The 20,887-nt window shown below is 46.2% G+C and overlaps 1 protein-coding gene across 1 annotated transcript in view; it reads right to left on the bottom strand.

Moving 5' to 3' along the window:
* The window catches only part of LOC139255746 (hyaluronan-binding protein 2-like), a 73,621-nt gene extending 54,298 nt beyond the window's left edge, over positions 1 to 19,323 (bottom strand). The window contains exons 1-4 of the mRNA XM_070873981.1: positions 19,098 to 19,323; positions 8,990 to 9,106; positions 6,316 to 6,432; positions 1,875 to 2,060 (exon numbers count right to left, since the gene is read on the bottom strand). Of these exons, the coding sequence (XP_070730082.1) occupies positions 1,875 to 2,060; positions 6,316 to 6,432; positions 8,990 to 9,106; positions 19,098 to 19,323 (646 nt within the window). The remainder of the gene's footprint in view (positions 1 to 1,874; positions 2,061 to 6,315; positions 6,433 to 8,989; positions 9,107 to 19,097) is intronic.
* Positions 19,324 to 20,887: the final 1,564 nt, after the last annotated feature.

The following is a 20,887-nucleotide window of genomic DNA, read 5'->3' on the forward strand; positions in this document are numbered from 1 at the left end:
ATCTAATTGTTTCTTAAATTATTCTAAGGTTTTGGTCTCCATCACTATCTGCAAGTCCATTCCAATCATTCTTTGCATAAAGAACTTCCTGATTTAAGTACTAAAATTACTGTTCACTAGTTTAAACCTGTGTCCCCTTGTCATACTCTCACAGTTTAATTTAAAGCTGTACTCCAGATTTACCTTTTAAATTTCGTTAACTATCTTATGCACTGATCTGGAGTTTACGCTCGATTGTGGTTTTTTTTGGCGCAATTCCCCTGATATCGACGCAAAAGAATGCGGAATTTTGAGTGCAAATTATGTTCAGCGCAACTTGAGTTTCCGCGATCCTTTGCGCTAGTTTTTAAAACATCGTGTTAGAAGCACACAGAACTGGTCATGCCCCCAGGGTGAATTAATCACCATTGGGAGTTTCTGCTCATTGTGCTGGTTTGCAGGCCTTCGAGGAGGCTCCAAAAATTAAGCTGAAACTTTTGGGCGCAAGGACTAAAGGCACATTTTGAAAGGTTTTGAAAAAAAGTTTTTCTTTAAATTAGTACGGAACTGATTGTTGTACCCCAAATCTAACCCAAAAATAGTTTTGTAGATTTTTAAAAAGAAATTTTTAGTCATTTAAAATCGAGTTACTCACAGGTGGTGGATGAACACTATGATAAATCCATTTTCGGCTGTGTTCATCAAACTGCACCAAGTTACCACTCTTAAATATATCAAGGAATATTTTTAAAACAACATGTAAAATTACATTTTAAAACGCTTTCCGATTGCGTTGGTTCATGGCAGATTTTGTGTTTGATGATATGCAAATAAGTTTGACGAGAATTTTATTGGTTTGGCTATGTAGTCCCACATTATGTCAGCTTTGTTGATTGTTGCTTTGCATTGATTGGGCAGGTTGGACATCAAGTTTATGAAGCTTCTCTTTCAATTCCATCCTTCGCTCTTTCAGGCTATTTTACTTCCTATGCATTGAACTTTAGATTTCTTTTCATTAAGTTTTCCCACCAATTTCTGCCCATTAACGTATCTTATTTAACTCATTCTGTAATTTCTGGATTGACTCCTTAAACTAGAAAATGGACTTCACATGCCTTAATTTGTGGGATACTTATGAACCCATAACTATAGCTGAAAAGCACTGCAAGGTTCATCTTAATTTGTGTACAAAAAACAAATAACTTGTGTACAAATCACAAATAACTGATCTCCGAACTTCACTCCATACTACTAAGGTGAGTATGATCTTTTGCTGATTAATGCAGATTATTGTCTGACTGAGTCTCCATTATCTCCATTATCCGGAACCCTCGGGACCTGGCCTGTTCTGCATAAGGGATTTTTCTGGGCGAGGGGTGGTCACCTTAAATTGGATGGTACAGGCACTGAGCAAGGGAATATTGGGGCTGGCTGGCTTGGGGCTGGGAGTGCGGCAGAGAGATCATGAGGGTGGTGGTGGATCACGGGGTCAGGCCAGCGATTGCGAGAGTCGGCAGCGAGGAAGGACTTCAATTTGTTCATGTCGGAGTTCTGCGCATGCGCCACCTAATGGCCGGGAATGGTTCTGGATGAGGGGTTGTTCTGGATTAGAGAGTTCTGGATAAGGAAGGTTCAACCTGTAGCAGCATTTCAGAATGATCTTCGTGTGGCTCCTGTCTAATATCTTTGGCAATCATTTCTAAGCTACCTGTTTATAATAAAATGGTCAGACTCAATATTAAGACACACACATGCATTATGAACATGCATTTAGCAATTAAAAAATTTTAGCAGGACCCATTTGTTCAAATTATTGTGTTCTAAAATTAACGTTAGTGCCAACTAAATATTAATTAAGTTTTGTAGCACTAAAACCAAGCATTAAAATCACTTACTTGTCTCGTAACTCTGATAGTCAGTTTCATCACTGAAATTATAATCTTCAGTTCCAGCATTCACATCTTCACAGTCAGTTCCATTACTCAAAATCTTGTAGTCATTTCCATTATTCAAGTTAGAGCTGTGACATTTGCGGCCTGTTGGTATTGGTTGGCGGATGCCGTCAGTTTGGCAAGGATTGACTTTGCAATTGATTTTTCGTAAAAATCAAACAATAATGACCACAAATTGTCTTGGGGACTGAGATACAATGCCGGTTTAAAAGGGATGCAAGAGGTGAAGTCAGAAAATTTAACAGGACCTGGAAATACCAGGTCTCCGTCCGGAGCAGTTGCCAAAAGGAATTTCCTCTGGGGGCAATGGACATCTGTCCTTTAGAGGTTCATGTTGTTAACAGAGGTGACTCCCACTCTTGAACATCCAGTGACCTGGTTGCCAGAAGGATGGCAGCATCCAGACTCTTGGAGGGGCACAGATGGGGCAAATTATGCATAAACTATGGTGGTAACTCGCTTGCTTTAGTGATACTGCCCTTCTGTATGACTCAGAGAGATGGACCATATACAGTAGACAACTCAACTCGCTGGAGAAATACCACCAGCGCTGCATCCGCAAGATCCTGCAAATCCCCTGGTTGGACAGACGCACCAACGTTAGTGTCATGTATGTACATGCTGTTTGTAGCCACCAGATGGTGTCATTGTTGGAGGCCACTGAGCAGCACGCACATGGTGCTGCTCTGGTATTAAAGGCCAGCCATTTTGTGAGTCAGGCACTTTGGGCCGTAACAAAGCAGAAGCAAGGTTGTACCTTGCTTAGTTAAACAGTACTCAGTTTGAACCTTTATTGCATACATAACATTTAGTGTCCTTGATCAGGCCAACATCCCCAGTATCAAAGCACTGACCACAATCGACCAGCTCCATTGGGCGGGCCACATCGTCCGCATGCCCGACACAAGACTCCCAAAGCAAACACTTTGGTACATCAGTCTTTGAAGGTTAGCATGCAGGTACAGCAGGCGGTTAAGAAAGCAAATGGCATGTTGGCCTTCATAGCGAGGGGATTTGAATACAGGGGCAGGGAGGTGTTGCTACAGTTGTACAGGACCTTGGTGAGGCCACACCTGGAGTATTGTGTACAGTTTTGGTCTCCTAACTTGAGGAAGGACATTCTTGCTATTGAGGGAGTGCAGCGAAGGTTCACCAGACTGATTCCCGGGATGGCGGGACTGACCTATCAAGAAAGACTGGATCAACTGGGCTTGTATTCACTGGAGTTCAGAAGAATGAGAGGGGACCTCATGGAAATGTTTAAAATTCTGACGGGTTTAGACAGGTTAGATGCAGGAAGAATGTTCCCAATGTTGGGGAAGTCCAGAACCAGGGGTCACAGTCTGAGGATAAGGGGTAAGCCATTTAGGACCGAGATGAGGAGAAACTTCTTCACCCAGAGAGTGGTGAACCTGTGGAATTCTCTACCACAGAAAGTAGTTGAGGCCAATTCACTAAATATATTCAAAAGGGAGTTAGATGAAGTCCTTACTATTCGGGGGATCAAGGGTTATGGCGAGAAAGCAGGAAGGGGGTACTGAAGTTTCATGTTGAGCCATGAACTCATTGAATGGCGGTGCAGGCTAGAAGGGCTGAATGGCCTGCTCCAGCACCTATTTTCTATGTTTCTATGTTTTCTATGTAACACGCTACTTGGAACTCCTACACGGAAAGCGAGTCCCAGGTGGGCAGAGGAAACATTTCAAGGACACCCTCAAAGCCTCCTTGATAAAATGCAACATCCCCACCGACACCTGGGAGTCCCTGGCCAAAGACCATCCTAAGTGGAGGAAGCGCATTCCGGGAGGGCACTGAGCACCTTGAGTCTCGTCGCCGAGAGCATGCAGAAATCAAGCGCAGACAGCGGAAGGAGCGTGCGGCAAACCAGACTCCCCACCCACCCTTTCCTTCAAGCACTGTCTGCTCCACCTATTACAGAGACTGTAATTCCCACACTGGACTGTTCAGTCACCTAAGAACTCACTTTTAGAGTGGAAGCAAGTCTTGCTCGATTTCGAGGGACTGCCTATGATGATGCTGGTTGTCCAAATGACCTTTTATTTTATATTTTTTTGTGGGCTTATTTACAATAAAACAGATGGCAGAATCATCATTACCAAATACTCAGGCGTGTCAGCTCATCACTCAATATTGAAGAAATGGCTAGAATTTCCATAAAACCCACCACTGCCGGATTGCTGCCCAAAAGATCGCTAAGATTCTTAAATTAATGCCGTCGAAAAATTGCACAAAAAAAGGAAAAAATACCGCCCGGCGAGAAAATGAATCTTACACGCGCATTCTTGCCGCTTGTAAGAGAAAATTTTCGCATTGCGGGTACCCGTGATCCTGGGCAAATTGGACGGTTCTTAACCAGAATGAGCGATAATTATTCAAATTTAGACCGAGGCTGCAGTTGGGCCTGAGGAGCGGAGAAAACACAAAAAATATTTTTTCCAAGAAACAAAAAATAAAAAATCAGGAAACATTCTCAAGACCCTTTTTAACTTTATCGCTGTAAAAGAATTTTAAAAGAGTTATAAAAAACCCTTTAACTTACCGTTCTTTGCAGGGTTACTCAACTACCGCCCAGCTCTGGCTGCTTTTCATGGGCGTTTTTTAAAATCTTACCTACGGGTCACTGCTGAGCCCAAATTTGGGCGGTAGCGGTTTTTTCGGCGGTGCACGCCGACGGTCTCCTCCCCAGCGATATTTTGAAACCGTCGGCAGAACTCTGTGAAATGGAGTGGAAATTGTTCCTGGGTGGTTTTCCACCAAAAACGAGCAGTACCGCCGAGAAAACCGGAATAAATGGAGTGGAAATTCTAGCCCTATAAATTTGTTGTCCTCAAAAATAATGGGCAATAGCGTTGCTCATCTTGACAGGGGAAAGAAATCAAAATGGTAATTAAATATACATCTATATCTTATGTATATGTCTATATATCACAATCTTGCCAACCATTTTAGACTGCCATTATACAAATATATTTGAGTTGCTGCAAAGCAGAATACAAAGCACATCAAGGAAAAAGCATGAGTACAATCTAGAAGATAAGGCCAAACTGACTCCCAACTGCACTAAATCTGGGAAGTCTATAAGGTTTGGAAACTTTATGTGGTGAGGTCAATGCCTACTGGTCTGTATGTGCAAATCAATATCTGCCCTGTTTCCAGCACTGTCCTCAGTGTCACTGTTCCCTGGATTCTGGATAGGTCCCAGCGGATTGGAAAACCCCAACTGTAACACCCCTATATAAGAAAGGAGGGGGACAGAAAGCAGAAAACTATAGGCCAGTTAGCCCAACATCTGTCGTTGGGAAAGTGCTGAAGTCCATTATTAAGGAAGCAGTAGCGGGACATTTAGAAAATTATAATACAGTCAAGCAGAGTCAGCGTGGTTTTATGAAAGGGAAATCATGTTTGACAGATTTGCTGGAGCTCTTTGAGGATGTAACAAGCAGGGTGGATAAAGGGGAATCAGTAGATGTTGTGTATTTAGATTTTCAGAAGGTGCCACATAAAAGGTTACTGCACAAGATAAGAGCTCACGGGTTAGGGGTAATATATTAGCATGGATAGAGGATTGGTTAACTAACAGAAAACAGAGAGTCAGGATAAATGGGTCATTTTCAGGTTGGCAAACTGTAATTACTGGGATGTCGCAGGGATCAGTGCTGGGGTCTCAACTGTTTACAATCTATATTAATGACTTGGATGAAGGGACCGAATGTAATGTAGCCAAATTTGCTGATGATACGAAGATGGGTGGGAAAGCAAGTTGAGAGAAGGACGCAAAGAATCTGCAAAGGGGATATAGATAGGCTACGTGAGTGGGAAAACATTTGGCAGATGGAATATAATGTGGGAAAATGTGAGGTTATCCACTTTGGTAGCAAAACTAAAAAAGCTAATTGTTATTTAAAGAGATTACAAAATGCTGTGGTACAGAGAGATCTGGAGGTCCTTGTACATGAAACACAAAATGGCTGTTTGCTCCCTGAGGAGCATAAGATAGCGTCCTACCTTCCTTCTTCAGCCCTGCCCAGACCTCTCAGTCCCATTGTGCTAGGGTGTATCTCTGTCTACTGCCAGCACAATGGTACAGGCACCTCTGTTGCAGGTGCGGATTGCCAGCTCTGACTATAGAAATTGTCCCAATCCTGCAATTTGGAATTGGGTCAGCATCTTGGGAAGCCCACTGTGATGAACTTCTTGCAGCAGAGCTGGAACCCTGGATATTCGGGCAATGGTGTTTAAGATGACTCACTTCTTCAGATTGCTATGTTATTAAAATTGCAACTGATGCCTAAAATGGGCACTTGCACTAAATAGGTAAGAAGCACATTCTAAATAATACTCAACATCATAAAAAGCCAGATACCTGTCTCAGTAATCTCACAATCCGTTCCATTGTGTATGTTCGAGCAGTAGCACTTGTAGCCGGTTTGCGTTGATTCACAAGTTCCACCATTCTGGCAAGGATTTGGTGTGCAGTTATCTGAAATAACCATACAGCCATGCAGGTACAGCAAGTAATTAGGAAGGCAAATGGAATGTTGGTCTTTATTGCAAAGGTAATGGAATATAAAAGTAGGGAAGTCCTAATACAACTGTATAGTGTGTTGGTGAGACCACACCTGGAGTGCTGCGTACAGTTTTGGTCTCTTTATTTAAAGAGACATATACTTGCATTGGAGGCAGTTCAAAGAAGGTCCACGAGGTTGATTCCTGAGATGAAGGGATTGTCTTATGAAGAAAAGTTGAGCAGATTGGGCCTATACTCATTGGAGTTTAGAAGAATTAGAGGTAATCTTATAGAAACATATAAGATTCTGAGGGGGCCTTACAGGGTAGATGCAGAGAGGATATTTCCCCTTGTGGGGGAATCTAGAACTAGGGGACATAGTTTCAGAATAAGGGGTCGCCCATTTAAACGGAGATGAGGAGGAATTTCTTCTCTCAGAATGGTCGTCAATCTTTGGAATTCACTACCCCAGAGAGCTGTGGAGGCTGGGTCATTGAATATATTTAAGATAAAGATAGACAGATATTTGAAAGATAAGGGAGTCAAGAGTTATGGGGAGCGGGCAGGGAAGTGGAGTTGAGGCCAAGATCAGATCAGCCATGATCTCATTGAATGGCAGAGCTCGAGGGGCCAAATGGCCTGCTTCTGCTCCTATTTCTTATGTTCTTATATTCTTATGTTCTAGTGTCATTCCTGGCTCCACCACTCAGTGCCACTCTACTCCTACCTGATGCTGCTGAACTGAAAAATTGAATTCTGACGTGGGCATGAATTCTTGCCATAGTTTTTCAGTATCAGGAATTACTGCCCACAGAGTTCTAATTCTGGAGCAGCAACAGCATCTGGTAGGAGCTGGGGGTGGCAGTAATGGAGAAGGGAAGAAAAGGTGCAATATGAGTGGGAAGATTATAATGATGTGAAGGGAAATGGAACTAAGAGTGTCAGCATGAATTATGTTGTACAGTACGAGCATACCAGTGCTTAATAGTTTATTTAAATAGAAGAGTAAAGAATTTGATACACATGTGCTAAATGTTTGCACGCTTGTTTCTCATGGTGTCATTTCCAGGCCAAGGCTTATTTTGTCTGATCATTGTGGATTATTGGCTGCATTATTTCAATGATATCCCACCCAGTGATATCCTACCAATACCTAAAACCGAGCTAACCTCAAGATTCTTGGATAAACAGCTTTGCTTATCCGAAGGCTAGCTCATACATGAGAAAACACGTAATTACAAACAAACATAGCTTATTGATATGGTTTGCTGAGAAATAAGAGTGTTGTTATTGTTGCTGTCTGATCTTCTGATATTTCCAGTCTAATACTGTATGGGATAATTCCTAAGCTAAATACTCGCGGCAAAATCAATCAATATACACTGTATATAGCTTCCTCCTGTTTTAACTCATCCTCACACATTATAAAAACATAGAAAGAAACATAGAAATCTACAGCGCAGAAGGAGGCCATTTTGGCCCATCGTGTCCGCGCCGGCCGACAGAGCCACACGACCCTCGGTCAGCAGCCCTGAAGGTCACATATAAATCTATGAACAATGAATAATGGTGGAAAGGTAAAGAGCATCCGGCCCAACCAGTCCGCCCCACACAACTGCGACACCCCCTTGCACCGCAACATTCTACACTCCACCCCAACTGGAGCCATGCAATCTCCTGGGAGAGGCAAAAAAACATAAAAACCCAGACCAATTGGGGAAAAATAATCTGGGAAAATGAACAGGCTTTTAGCAAATATAAAATTATTTCAATAAAGGCCTGATAATCCTGAGGTGGGAGAGGGCACATTGTGGGTGGATTGCATGCAGGAGCAAGTATTTGGGACTGAACCTGAATCTGCCAGATTCCTGCCCCATTTCCGCCCTATCTCAGATTGCTAATGAGCCTTTCGCCCATTCCGCTGCTGTCTGGCAGAGACTTCGGGAGTGTGTCTAGAGACGTTCCTGGACTACCTTGAAAATTACACTCATTCTGCAATCTGATAGGCTTCGTGGGACTGACATTTACTGAGAGCTGACATTAACAGTGAACTGACAGTGTGGGACCCCCAGGAGAAAGCTAAAGAAATACAGAAAGCATCAATTACCTTTAAAAAAATGGCTGTTTGCTCCCTAAGGAGCGTAAGATAGCATACCTACCTTCTTTCTTCAGCCCTACCCAGGCCTCTGAGTCCCACTGTGCCAGAGTGTAACTCTGTCTACTGCCAGCATAACAGTACGGGCACCTCTGTTGTAGGTGCAGATTGCCGGCTCTGATTATAGAAATTGCACCATTCCTGCAATTTGGAATTGGGTCAGCATCTTTGGCTGCAAGTATCAGAAGCCCACTGTGAAGAACTTCTTACAGCAGAGCTGGAACCCTGGATATTCGGGCAATGGTGTTTAAGATGACTCATCTCTTCAGATTGCTATGTTATTAAAATTGCAACTGATGCCTAAAATGGGCACTTGCACTAAATAGGTAAAAAGCACATTCTAAAGAATACTCAACATCATAAAAAGCCAGTTACCTGTCTCAGAAATCTCACAATCCGTTCCATTGTTAATGTTCGAGCAGTAGCACTTGTAGCCGGTTTGTGTTGATTCACAAGTTCCACCATTCTGGCAAGGATTTGGTATGCAGTTATCTGAAATAACCATACAGCCATTATTTCAAGTTATGAGTCATGTCCTGCGGTTGCTCATGGTGAGCTGGAACATACACTATTTTAGAACATAAGAACATAAGAATTAGGAGCAGGAGCAGGCCATTCGGCTCCTTGAGCCTGTTCCACCATTCAATCATGGCTGATCTTCTACCGCAACTCCACTTTCCTGCACTGTCCCTGATACATCCTTCCTATATAGGATAAATGCACACAAGGCCCATGCTTGAGAGAAGGTCAGTCTGTGACCTGTCCTTTATTCCTTAGCACTCAAGTGCAGGAAGTGGGTGGAGTTTCCCCTTTTATATCTGAAGGTCCAGGGTTAGGAGTGTCTCCCACAAGTTCACCATCTAGTGGTCATTGTTCTCACAGTGTACAACTTAGGTCAGATTATACATGGGTTACATTGCTGGTTGAATACATGATATCACCTCCCCCCATCCCCAAAGTCTTATTGGGATCACAGGTTGAGTCTCTGGTGGTTTACGCTCTCTTGTAGAGCACCTGAACTGGGGTTCTGGTTGTTGGGCGCTGGCCTGAGTGTCTGCTGTTTGCGGTGCCTCAGGCCTATCCAGACTGCCCACAGTGACTGGGCTCTCCTCCCTTTGGTCCCTGTGTTCGGTCACCTGTGGAGGAGTGAACTCTATATTGTGTTCTTCCTCTGCTTCTTCTATAGGGTTGCTGAACCTCCTTTTTGTTTGATCCACATGTTTGCGGCAGATTTGTCCATTGGTAAGTTTAACTACCAGAATCCTATTCCCCTCTTTGGCAATCACAGTGCCTGCAAGCCATTTGGGCCCTGCAACATAGTTGAGGATAAAAACAGGATCATTTACATCAATACATCGCGCCCTCGCATTCCTGTCATGGCAGTCATATTGTGACTGGCGCCTGCTCTCGACAATTTCTTTCATGGTGGGGTGTATAAGGGATAACCGACTTTTGAGCGTCCTTTTCATTAGCAGCTCTGCGGGTGGAACCCCTGTGAGCGAGTGTGGTCGGGATCTGTAGGCCAACAAGAAGCATGATAAACGGGTTTGTAGGGAACCCCCTTGGATTCTGAGCATCTCCTGTTTGATTATCTGCACTGCTCGTTCTGCCAGGCCGTTTGAGGCCGGCTTGAACGGTGCCGTTCTGACATGATTAATTCCATTGTCTGCCATGAAGTCCTGGAATTCAGTGCTTGTGAAGCACGGGCCATTGTCGCTGACCAAGATGTCCGGTAGACCGTGGGCGGCGAACATTGCCCGTAGACTTTCTACCGTGGCAGAGGATGTGCTTGAATTTAAAATGTCACACTCGATCCATTTGGAGTAGGCATCTACTACAACCAAAAACATTTTTCCCATGAAAGGACCTGCGTAGTCCACATGGATGCGTGACCAAGGCTTGGCGGGCCATGGCCAGGGGCTAAGGGGGGCTTCCCTGGGCACATTGCCCAGCTGGGCACACATGTTGCACCTGCGAACACAAAGTTCCAGATCTGTGTCTATCCCTGGCCACCAAACGTGTGACCTGGCAATTGCCTTCATTATGACAATGCCCGGGTGCTCATTGTGGAGTTCTCTGATGAACACCTCTCTGCCCATCTGGGGCATGACTACACGGTTTCCCCACAGTAGGCAATCGGCCTGAATCGAGAGTTCATCCTTGCGCCTGTGAAATGGTTTAAATTCCTCAGGGCATGCCCTGTACATGGCTGCCCAGTCCCCATTCAAGACACATTTCTTGACTAGAGACAATAGCGGGTCTCTATTTATCCAGACTTTAATCTGACGGGCTGTCACGAGTGAGCCTTCGCTTCCCGAAAGCTTCAACAGCCATGACCATCTCAGCAGCATGCTCGGTAGCCCCCTCAGTGGTAGCTAGTGGGAGCCTGCTGAGTGCATCGGTGCAGTTTTCGGTACCCGGTCTGTGCCGAATTGTGTAGTCATAGGCGGCTAACGTGAGTGCCCACCTCTGTATGTGGGCCGATGTGTTTGCATTTATGGCCTTGTTGTCGGCCAAAAGGGACGTTAGGGGTTTGTGATCTGTCTCCAGCTCAAATTTCCTGCCAAACAGGTACTGGTGCATTTTCTTTACTGCACATACACATGCGAGCGTCTCTTTTTCTACCATCCTGTAGCCCATTTCTGCCTGGGAGAGACTTCTGGAGGCATAAGCTACTGGCTGTAACTGACTCTTGGCATTGATACCATAGGACGACGCACGACACGTTAACTCAAGTTTCTTACATGGGTCATATAGCGTTAACAAATTGTTGGAGCATAACAAATTGCGTGCTCTATTAAAAGCTCTTTCCTGGCTGTCCCCCCAGACCCATTCGCGACCTTTGCATAGGAGCACGTGTAGGCTCTAGCAGTGTGCTCAATTTGGGAAGAAAGTTACCAAAATAGTTCAGGAGCCCCAGGAACGAACGCAGCTCTGTCGTGTTACGGGGTCTGGGTGCTCTCTGCATCGCTTCCGTCTTGGACGCCGTAGGGCTGATCCCGTCTGCTGCTACCCTCATCCCCAGGAATTCTACCTCTGGAGCTAGGAAGACGCACTTCGCCTTTTTCAGTCGCAGCCCTACCCGGTCCAGTCTGCATAGCACCACCTCCAGGTTGTGGAAGTGTTCTTCAGTATCGTAACCCGTGATGAGGATGTCGTCCTGAAAAACCACTGTACCTGGAATCGACTTGAGGAGGCTTTCCATATTTCGTTGGAAGATCGCGGCGGCTGAACGAATCCCGAACAGATATCTGTTATACTCAAACAACCCCTTGTGTGTCGTGATGGTGGTCAGCTTCTTCGACTCACTCGCCAGCTCCTGGGTCATGTAAGCTGAGGTCAGGTCCAATTTTGAAAAAGGTTTGCCACCGGATAGCGTCGCAAAGAGGTCCTCCGCTCTCGGTAGCGGGTACTGGTCTTGGAGTGACACCCAATTGATGGTGGCCTTGTAATCACCACATATCCTGACCGACCCATCCGCCTTGAGCACCAGCACAATCGGGCTCACCCAGTCACTGAATTCGAGATGATGCCTTCCCTCAGCAAGCGGTCCAATTCGCCTTCTATCTTTTCCCGCATCACGTACGTCACCGCCCTGGCCTTGTGGTGTACTGGCCTGATGTCCGGGTTTATGTGAATCACTACCTTGGCCCCGATGAAAGTGCCAATGCCGGGTTGAAATAATGAGTCAAATTTGTCCAGGATCTGTGAGCATGATACTCGCTCCACAGAGGAAATTGCATTGACATCGCCCCATTTCCAGTTCATGACAGCAAGCCAACTCTTCCTCAGTAGTGCGGGACCGTCCCCCTGGACAACCTAGAGTGGCAACCTGCTCTCCGAATCTTTGTGGGTCATGACTACCGTGGCGCTGCCTAGCACCGGAATGATCTCCTTTGTATATGTCTGTAGCTGTGCGTCAATCGGCGATAATTTTGGCCTCCTAGCCTTGGACGCCCACAACTTTTTGAACTGTTTGATACCCATCAGGGACTGGCTGGCCCCCGTGTCTAGCCTCATTGATACTGGGATGCCATTGAGGAGCACTTTCATCATTATCGGTGGCGTCCTGGTGTATGAACTGTATACGTGCTCCACATGAACTCGCTAAACTTCAGCTTCCAGCGATTTCTCTCAGCGTTCATTTCTGCAGGTATTTTGCTCATCTCTGCAAACTCCGGCTGAGTGTGTGCCTCCACGCCTCCAACATGAGCTTCTGTTGGAAACAAAAGGTCCCTTGCCAGTCGATCGTCCCTGACTGCCCCTGTTATTGTCCTTGAGTGCGCCATTACCAGGTGTTGATGGCCCCATTACAGGCCGCATTGTCCCTTGCAATGGCGGGAATCACCATTCAGCTTGCCATTGTCTCTGTTGAACTCCCACTCTGGGTTTGACTACATGTTGGGGCATGCCCGATTGCCCTTGTCTGGCTGGAGAACTGTGTGCTGCTTTAACAATGTTGAATCTCTGTCCCAACCATTCCTTAACACAGTACCTCTCGTCTGTTCTGCTAGTGCCCATGCTCACGTAGTTTAAATCCCAGTTTCTCGTCGCCATTGATACATCCTTACTATATAGTATAAATGCACATGAGGCCCATGCTTGAGAGAAGGTCAGTCTGTGACCTGTCCTTTATTCCTTAGCACTCAAGTGCAGGAAGTGGGTGGAGTTTTCCCTTTTATATCTGTAGGTCCAGGTTAGGAGTGTCTCCCACAAGTTCACCACCTAGTGGTCATTGTTCTCACAATGTACAACTTAGGTCAGATTATACATGGGTTACATTGCTGGTTGAATACATGACAGTCCCCATATCCCTTGGTTCCCTTAATTCCCTTAATATCCAAAAATCTATTGATCTCTGTCTTGAATATACTCAAAGACTGAGCCTCCACAGCCCTTTGGGAGAGAGAATTGCAAAGATTCACCACCCTCTGAGTGAAGAAATTTCTCCTCATCTCAGTCCTAAATGGCCGATCCCTTATTCTGAGACTGTGACCCCTGGTGTTAGACTCCCCAGCCAGACGAAACCTCCGCCCTATTTAGCCTGTCAAACCTTGTAAGAATTTTGTATGTTTCAATGATTGAGTGAGGTAGCATCTGTGTTGTGGTATATTTTTATATTTTAAAGCAGTGCAAAATGTGTTCAGGCAAATGTTGATATTTGCCAATTGTGCACTCATTTAGATGAAGTGCAGACGATATTAAAATATATCATAATGAGAAAATAAACATGGGCACATTAGAGTTTAGCTGCTGTCAAAATGAAGAGTTTTATCATAAAAGTCCTGAAATAATAAATTAAGGCTGAAATTTTACAATTAATTGTAACTAACAGTATTGTATCTATGGATTGGTTGAATGTCGTGCAATACTAACTTATTATTGAATGCAGAGAGTAACTGGATTCATAATCGAATGTAACTTATTGTTAAATATATTTAGGTGCAGCACACAAAGTCGCAGAGTTGTGGATATCAGTCTCCGAGGGGATGTGGCAGAATAGAGCAAGTTTGGGGGATTTGAGTGCATTTGCAAAATGGGAAGTCATGGGATTGAAATGAAAGCAGGTCAGTGATTATCTGGAGTGCCGTAACCCCGTGGCAGCACTTTTAACTGGGAAGAATGGTTCTTTGTTCTCCGTTGGAAACAAATGAGTGAATTAGAAAGGGAAATTTTTTGTGCGTTGCTGTGGGATGGAGAGGGGGTTGAGGGGTTGAGCTTGCGCTCAAAATGTCGGTGAAGGGCACTTACAGCCCACAGGTGTGTAGTAGCTCCAAGCAAAGCATTAAGGAGCCTGGAAGGTGAAGATGTAGCCTGGTAGCTCTGCCAATGAAGCAGAACTGAGGGCGGAGAGCTAAATGGGAGGACTACACAGAATTCTTACAATGGGCAAATGTAGTGATTTAAAGAAAATGTATTCATTTTTATGTCTTTTTTTGTATTACAAATTTGATTATTGAGGATGTGGCGTGGTGGGCCAGAAAGCAGTGTGGCTCCTGAAATTTCAATCATTTGGTTGATTTTGGTATCTGGTTCTATGTTGATAACTTTAAAAGACAAAATTAGCCTTTTGATTCATGGGTTTTTGTGGGTTCCTCTTTCTGATTGTTAGAATTTTATTCCTGTCATATACTAGAATGAATCAGTATCGTTAATTTAAAAGTTAGTCGATATTTGAGACAATCAGAAAAACAAGATGGATGATTTTCCTGCTGTAGACATAAATTGAGAAATTCGCCCACTCCAATATGGCGGGTAAGAAGTGCACGTTCATCGTCAGCCAGAGGTGTGTTGGCCTCCATATTGTTAGAGGCCAACAAAACTCGGTGTGCAGTACCTATGCCTGAAACAGGCATTAGTCCCTTTGCATCTGCAAATAAGGGTACTCACGCCTGTTTGAGGCCCCCACTGCAAGTTTGGTTTGCCCTGCGTGCAGGAAAACCAAGACTACATGGGGCAGTCCTTAAAGGCTGCAACCAACAAGCAGGTCCGAAGGTTTCAGGTGAGAAACAGACAGCAGGTAGATCAAACTTCCCGCCACGACCTCCTTTATATGAAGCACTTAATTTAATGGCCCAACCAAAAATTAACTAAACTGTGTCATGCAGGCTACATTTAAGAGTGGGATTTGAATCCAGGCCCCCTGAATGTGCGTCCAGCAATCTTCTGCAAATTTCCTAGACTTAAATTCTTCATATCTAATTAGCTATGCCAATCAGCAGTAAAGCTCGGCAACTATTCCTTAAGAAAATGCATTCTCCTTTACTTAATATTAAGGATAGAAATCCATTCGCAATAACTTAAAAACCCTGCAATCCTCTTGACAGTATGGGATTGATTGCCCTGCTCTTTGATCTAAACTCTAAGGCAATCTAGCTTTCAGCCTGACACTCTGGATCAGACAACTTAAAGGATTTACTAATCCCTGGCTTGATGACCTTGGACCAGAGTGATGCATTTAGCACCGTCTGAGATCCTTATCCTTCGCAGGCTGGTGTATTTGGTTACACTGATCACACCAGACCCCTTATATAACCTCCAATTTCCCCAGGAGTTGCTCCTTTTTTTTGGAGCAACTTGATTTTTCTGGACTATCTTTTTAGTTGCAATTCTGCCCATTTAATTTGTGCCAGTGTAAATGAGTTCGTTAGGTTTTTGTTTATTTCAGTTTTTTTTTTCAAAAGGGGGCGTTCCCAGCCATTACCACTATTTTAGGCGTTTGGCCAGCAAATAGTTGCTCCAAACTAGCTTACACCAACGTATGTTGCCACTTCTGTCCACCGAGAAAAACCTTACCTAGAGTTAAGGAATTGGCGCAAGTAACTACATTTAAAGCACCACCAAGCACCAAACAAAGCACAAAAAGTAATAAGCAAGTAATTAACAAATAAAATGAAGGAACCCTGCACCTAAAGCACCAAGACCAAAGTAATAAGCAATCAATAAATAACAAATAAAAAAATAGAAGGAATTCTGAACCTAAAGCATCAAATTCAATCAGTAAATAACAAATAAAAAATAGAAGTCCTACCTTAGGGAACACAGTGGGTCGTCGATGAGGGAGCCCATTCGGCCAGGTGCTCCCACACAGCCGCAGAAACGTTTGCATAAACGGCCTGCCAGGAGCTACTGCACATGCGCGCAGACTCTAGCGTGCATGTGCAGAGGTCCCGGCATTGCTTTCAGCGCCGGGACCTGGCTCCGCCACCAATCCATTGGGCCATGCTGCGCCACCAACGAGGGGAGGCTGGAGAACGGCCTGAATACCGACATCTTTTTTCGGCGTGCTTGGAAGCGGACAAAAGCAGCGCACCTCGAGTGAGGGCGCCAGAAAAACAGGTTAGGGAAACTCTCGCCCCATGAAACTGATGTTATGGCCACATAAAACTTAAGGGGCCCAAAATTCATCGACATAGCACCAACTACTGCCCGCTTACTGCCGGCTTACCTCCCAAAAATGCAAGTTTGGTGAAAAAACACGTACATATCGCCGACATACCGCTCGGCGGAATATTCATCATTGACATACCGCCGAGCGGTGTGCACACTGTCCGCCATGCAGGACCGCCCGCATACCACCCAAAAAGTGCAATTTTCATGACATACCACTGGAGCTGCATACCATCCTGGAAAAGGTGGTTTTATTCGATCTTAAGTAGGCGGGAATGGGCGGTAGTGCTTGGAGCCGCCATTTTGAAATCGGGAACAGTTAGCAAAAGTAGCACCTCTATTTCTGAGGTGAACAGTGATTTTACAGTGCGATTTACAGTGGGAAAGATATTTTTATTGGTACTGAGTACATTATTAAGATAGAAGGCATTTGAGTTATATCTTTTTCATTGAAAAATCATTTGAGTTTATCTCAGGATATTTGAGGAGATTCTGGAGATTTAAAAAGAATGGGGCCCGTACTATCTCAGCCTGTATTGCTGACTACTTGTCTAATGCAGGATCCAGATGGGAGAACGTTTATTGAGCAGAATTATCAGGGTAAAGGAGGAGGTCGCAGACTGATGTGGAGAAGGAGACCTTAACCCCAAAGGATTTTCAGGGAGCAACGCTCGTACTTGGACCTGACCGATCGGCAGTGCGTTCGAAGGATGCGCTTCTGAAAAGAAGTGATCAATGAGATTTGCCGGCTCATTAAGGCAGACCTGCAGCCTGGCACTAGCAACATTACTGCACTCTGTCCAGATATAGGTGACTGCGGCACTTTCCTTTTATGTATGCAGCTCTTTTCAGGCATCAGCTGGGGACATATGCTGCATTTCTCAGTACGCTACTTAACGCTGCATTCGACAGGGAACCGAAGCACTGTATGCACGCCGGATGGAATTTATAAACTTCCCAATGACCAGGGAGGCACAGAGTGAGAGTGCTTTGGGTTTTGCACGCATTGCCGGCTTCCCCAAGCTGCAGGGTGCTGTTGACTGTACCCATATTGCCCTGCGAGCACCATTACAGGAGGCGGAGGTGTACCGAAACAGTAAAGGATTCTGTGGTGTATGTAGCACACAAATCACTGACTCCACACGGTCTGGTGTTAATCTAACTGCTGTGACCTTCGTCCTTTATTGAACAGCTCCAGAGTGACTCTCAGGTGTGGTGGTCAGCCTTTTATACTGCCTCTTGCAGATACTTTCAGGTCTCCCACCACAGCACCCTCTGTGGTGTACCATTGTGCTTATTATACATTTAAGGTACCAGGACGATACACACATCAATACATAACATCTCACTTCCCCCCCAGGACACAGGACGATACACACATCAATACATACCATCTCACTTCCCCCCCCCCCAGTCCCGAAGCCGTTCCTGGGGATCTCGACCTTGTTTGTCCAACGGAAGGCAGGTAGGCATGGACAGTGCGTTTGTATGGTAAATGTTATCTGGTACAGATGTTGCAGCAACGGGTTGCGGGTACACTGAGCAGTTACATAAATAGTTATTAACTGGTAACGGATCCCTGATTTCCTTATTAGCTCTTATCATTAATTGTACTTCATATCCATTATTTTACACAAACACAGTGACCATTCAGCATTAAAATATTAATTCCTATTATAAATCCGTCATCTCACGTTAACATAGCTCATTTTAGACTCGCTCTTGCCTTACAGAAGTCACTTTGTGGGGACCACCACGTGGTAAGGCCCTTTTAAGGCTCCCGGGTGCATTTCCTTTTTAAGGCGCCATCTTTGATGCAGCAGGATTCCACGAGGCTTCTCCTTGGGCGCTGCCATCTTTGATGCTCTGCTACTCTGGACACGAGGCCGCCGCCATCTTGCTCTCCGCCGCTCCGGATGCTCACTGCCGCCGCAGCCTCCGCTCCCCTCCGCTGCTACCTGACTTTCCGCCTCCCCTGCGGCCGTCGTGGCCTCTCCAGCGGCTGCACTTGCCGCCTCCCCTGTGGCCGCCGTGGCCGCTGACCTCCAGCTGCTACCACCGCCCGACTCTCCCTCTGCGTGGGCCCCTCCGATCCACTGGCCATCCTGGATCCCTCGCACCCCGCCCGCAGCGCCCCGCCGGCTCACCCCTCCCCCACCCCCCCCACACTAGGCCCGCCTCTGCAGAGCTGTTTGCCTGTGTGGACTGAGGCTGCAGGATCTCTGTGTGAGGTCCGGGGCTAGGGCTTGCCTGTGGGGTGGATTGAGGCTGCGTTGGCGCTGCTCTCTGGGGACCCGGGGCACGGCAGCACCCCGGGGAGCAGCAGCCTGTGGAGTGGTGAAGTCTTCCCAGCTCTCACGGACCGTCCCCATCCACCTCCGGCCGAGGAGTGTTGGCCCATCGCCTGCAACGACCCACAAAGGTAAACCGTGCATCTTGTCCCTGTGGGATACCTGCACCATCACTCTGCCAAGAACAGGTATCAGTTCCCTGGTGTAGGTACACAGCTTCGCCGTGACCGGGACCAGCTTGGGTCGTGCAGCTGGGTTAATCCACAGTTTATCAAAAGTTCTCCGACTCATCAACGACGGACCCGAGCCCGTGTCCACTTCCATACTCACAGGGACTCCGTTGATTTTTACTTCCATTATTACTGAGGGCGAATTGTTGGTGCACGTGTACAGTCCCAACACCTCATCATCTTCTGCCTGCTCCTCGCTGAACAGTGGATCATCCACCATCTCCTCAGCCACATGGTGAGTCCGATTTCTTTTACACATACGCTGAAGGTGGCCTTTCAGGTGGCCAGTATTGCACATGTACTTTGCAAACCTGCACCGGTGAGCCCCATGGCTTCCTCTGCAGCGCCAGCATGGTGCTGCTTGATTGGTCCCCCTCAGCGGACTCTGAGTTCCAGGACCCCGAGGTCCATGCTCTCTGCCCTGGGCAAAGCCACGTTCTGCAGTTTTGTCCGTGGTGGGTGCTATCCTGTGGACAGTGCCTGCCGGGTTCAAGACTGTGTGGATCATTTGTTTGGTGTTGCAAGTCGAGGTCATATGTGCCCGGCTGATGGCGATGGCCTTTGTCAGGGTGACTGTGGGTTCTGTGGCTAGCAGCTTGTGAAGGAGGCCCACATGGCCAATCCCCATGATGAATACGTCCTGCAAAGCCTTGTCTAGGTGTGCGCCAAAATCACACGGCGCCGCGAGTCTCCTGAGGTCCGCAGCGTATTTGGTGATATCCAGGCCCTCAGGTCTGCAGTGACGGTAAAATTTGTATCTGGCCGTGAGGATGCTCTCCTTCGGTTTCAACTGGTCACGAATGAGTTCAGTCAGCTCCACGTATGACTTGTCCCTGGTGCTCCCGGGTGCCAACAAATCCCTGATGAGACAGTAAACCTCATCGCCACAACTGGAGAGCAATATCGCCTTACGCTTCTCTCTCAATGCATTTGTGTCCTCCGTCAGATCGTTTGCTGTGAAGTAGTACTCGAGCCTTTCCGTAAAAGCCTCCCAATCATTGCCCACGGTAAAATCCTTTAGCGAGCCCAGAGTAGCCATGGTTGCGTGGAGTTCGTCCGCTTCCTTGTCGCCAATGTGGTGTATGTAGCACACAAATCACTGACTCCACACGGTCTGGTGTTAATCTAACGGCTGTGACCTTCGTCCTTTAATGAACAGCTCCAGAGTAACTCTCAGGTGTGGTGGTCAGCCTTTTATACTGCCTCTTGCAGGTACTTTCAGGTCTCCCACCACAGCGCCCTCTGTGGTGTACCATTGTGCTTATTATACCTTTAAGGTACCAGGACGATACACACATCAATACATAACAGATTCCACTCCCTCAACGTGCAGCTTGTCTGCGACCATACGCAGCGCATAATGGCAGTGAATGCCTACTTTGCAGGGAGCATCCATGATGCGCACATCTTGTGTGAGAGCACTGTGACTGACCTGTTGAAGTCTGAGCCACAAGGTAAATGCTGGATGCTGGGGGACAAAGGGTACGGCCTCGCCACCTGGCTCTTGACCCCCCCGCGGAACCCTCACACAGAAGCCGAGCAATGATATAATAAGAGCCACATAGCTACACGTAATATTATCGAAAAGACAATTAGAGTGCTGAAGCAGCGCTTTCGATGCTTGGACCACTCGGGAGGCAGGCTGCAATACATCCCTGAGCAGGTTTCTCAGTTCACAGTGGTGTGTGGTGTGCTGCACGTTACATCATCTATAATCATGCGGGGACAGGAATTGCCACAGGGGACTGCGGGACCACCTGAGGAGAGAGTGCAGGAGACGGAGGAGGAAGAAGAGGAAAATGAGTGGGAGGAGGATGAGGAGGAGCTTCAAGATGAACCCATGGCACCTCCCCCCAACCACC

The sequence above is a fragment of the Pristiophorus japonicus genome, chromosome 3 (genome assembly GCF_044704955.1).
Source record: "Pristiophorus japonicus isolate sPriJap1 chromosome 3, sPriJap1.hap1, whole genome shotgun sequence".
Taxonomy (NCBI): Eukaryota; Metazoa; Chordata; class Chondrichthyes; family Pristiophoridae; genus Pristiophorus; species Pristiophorus japonicus.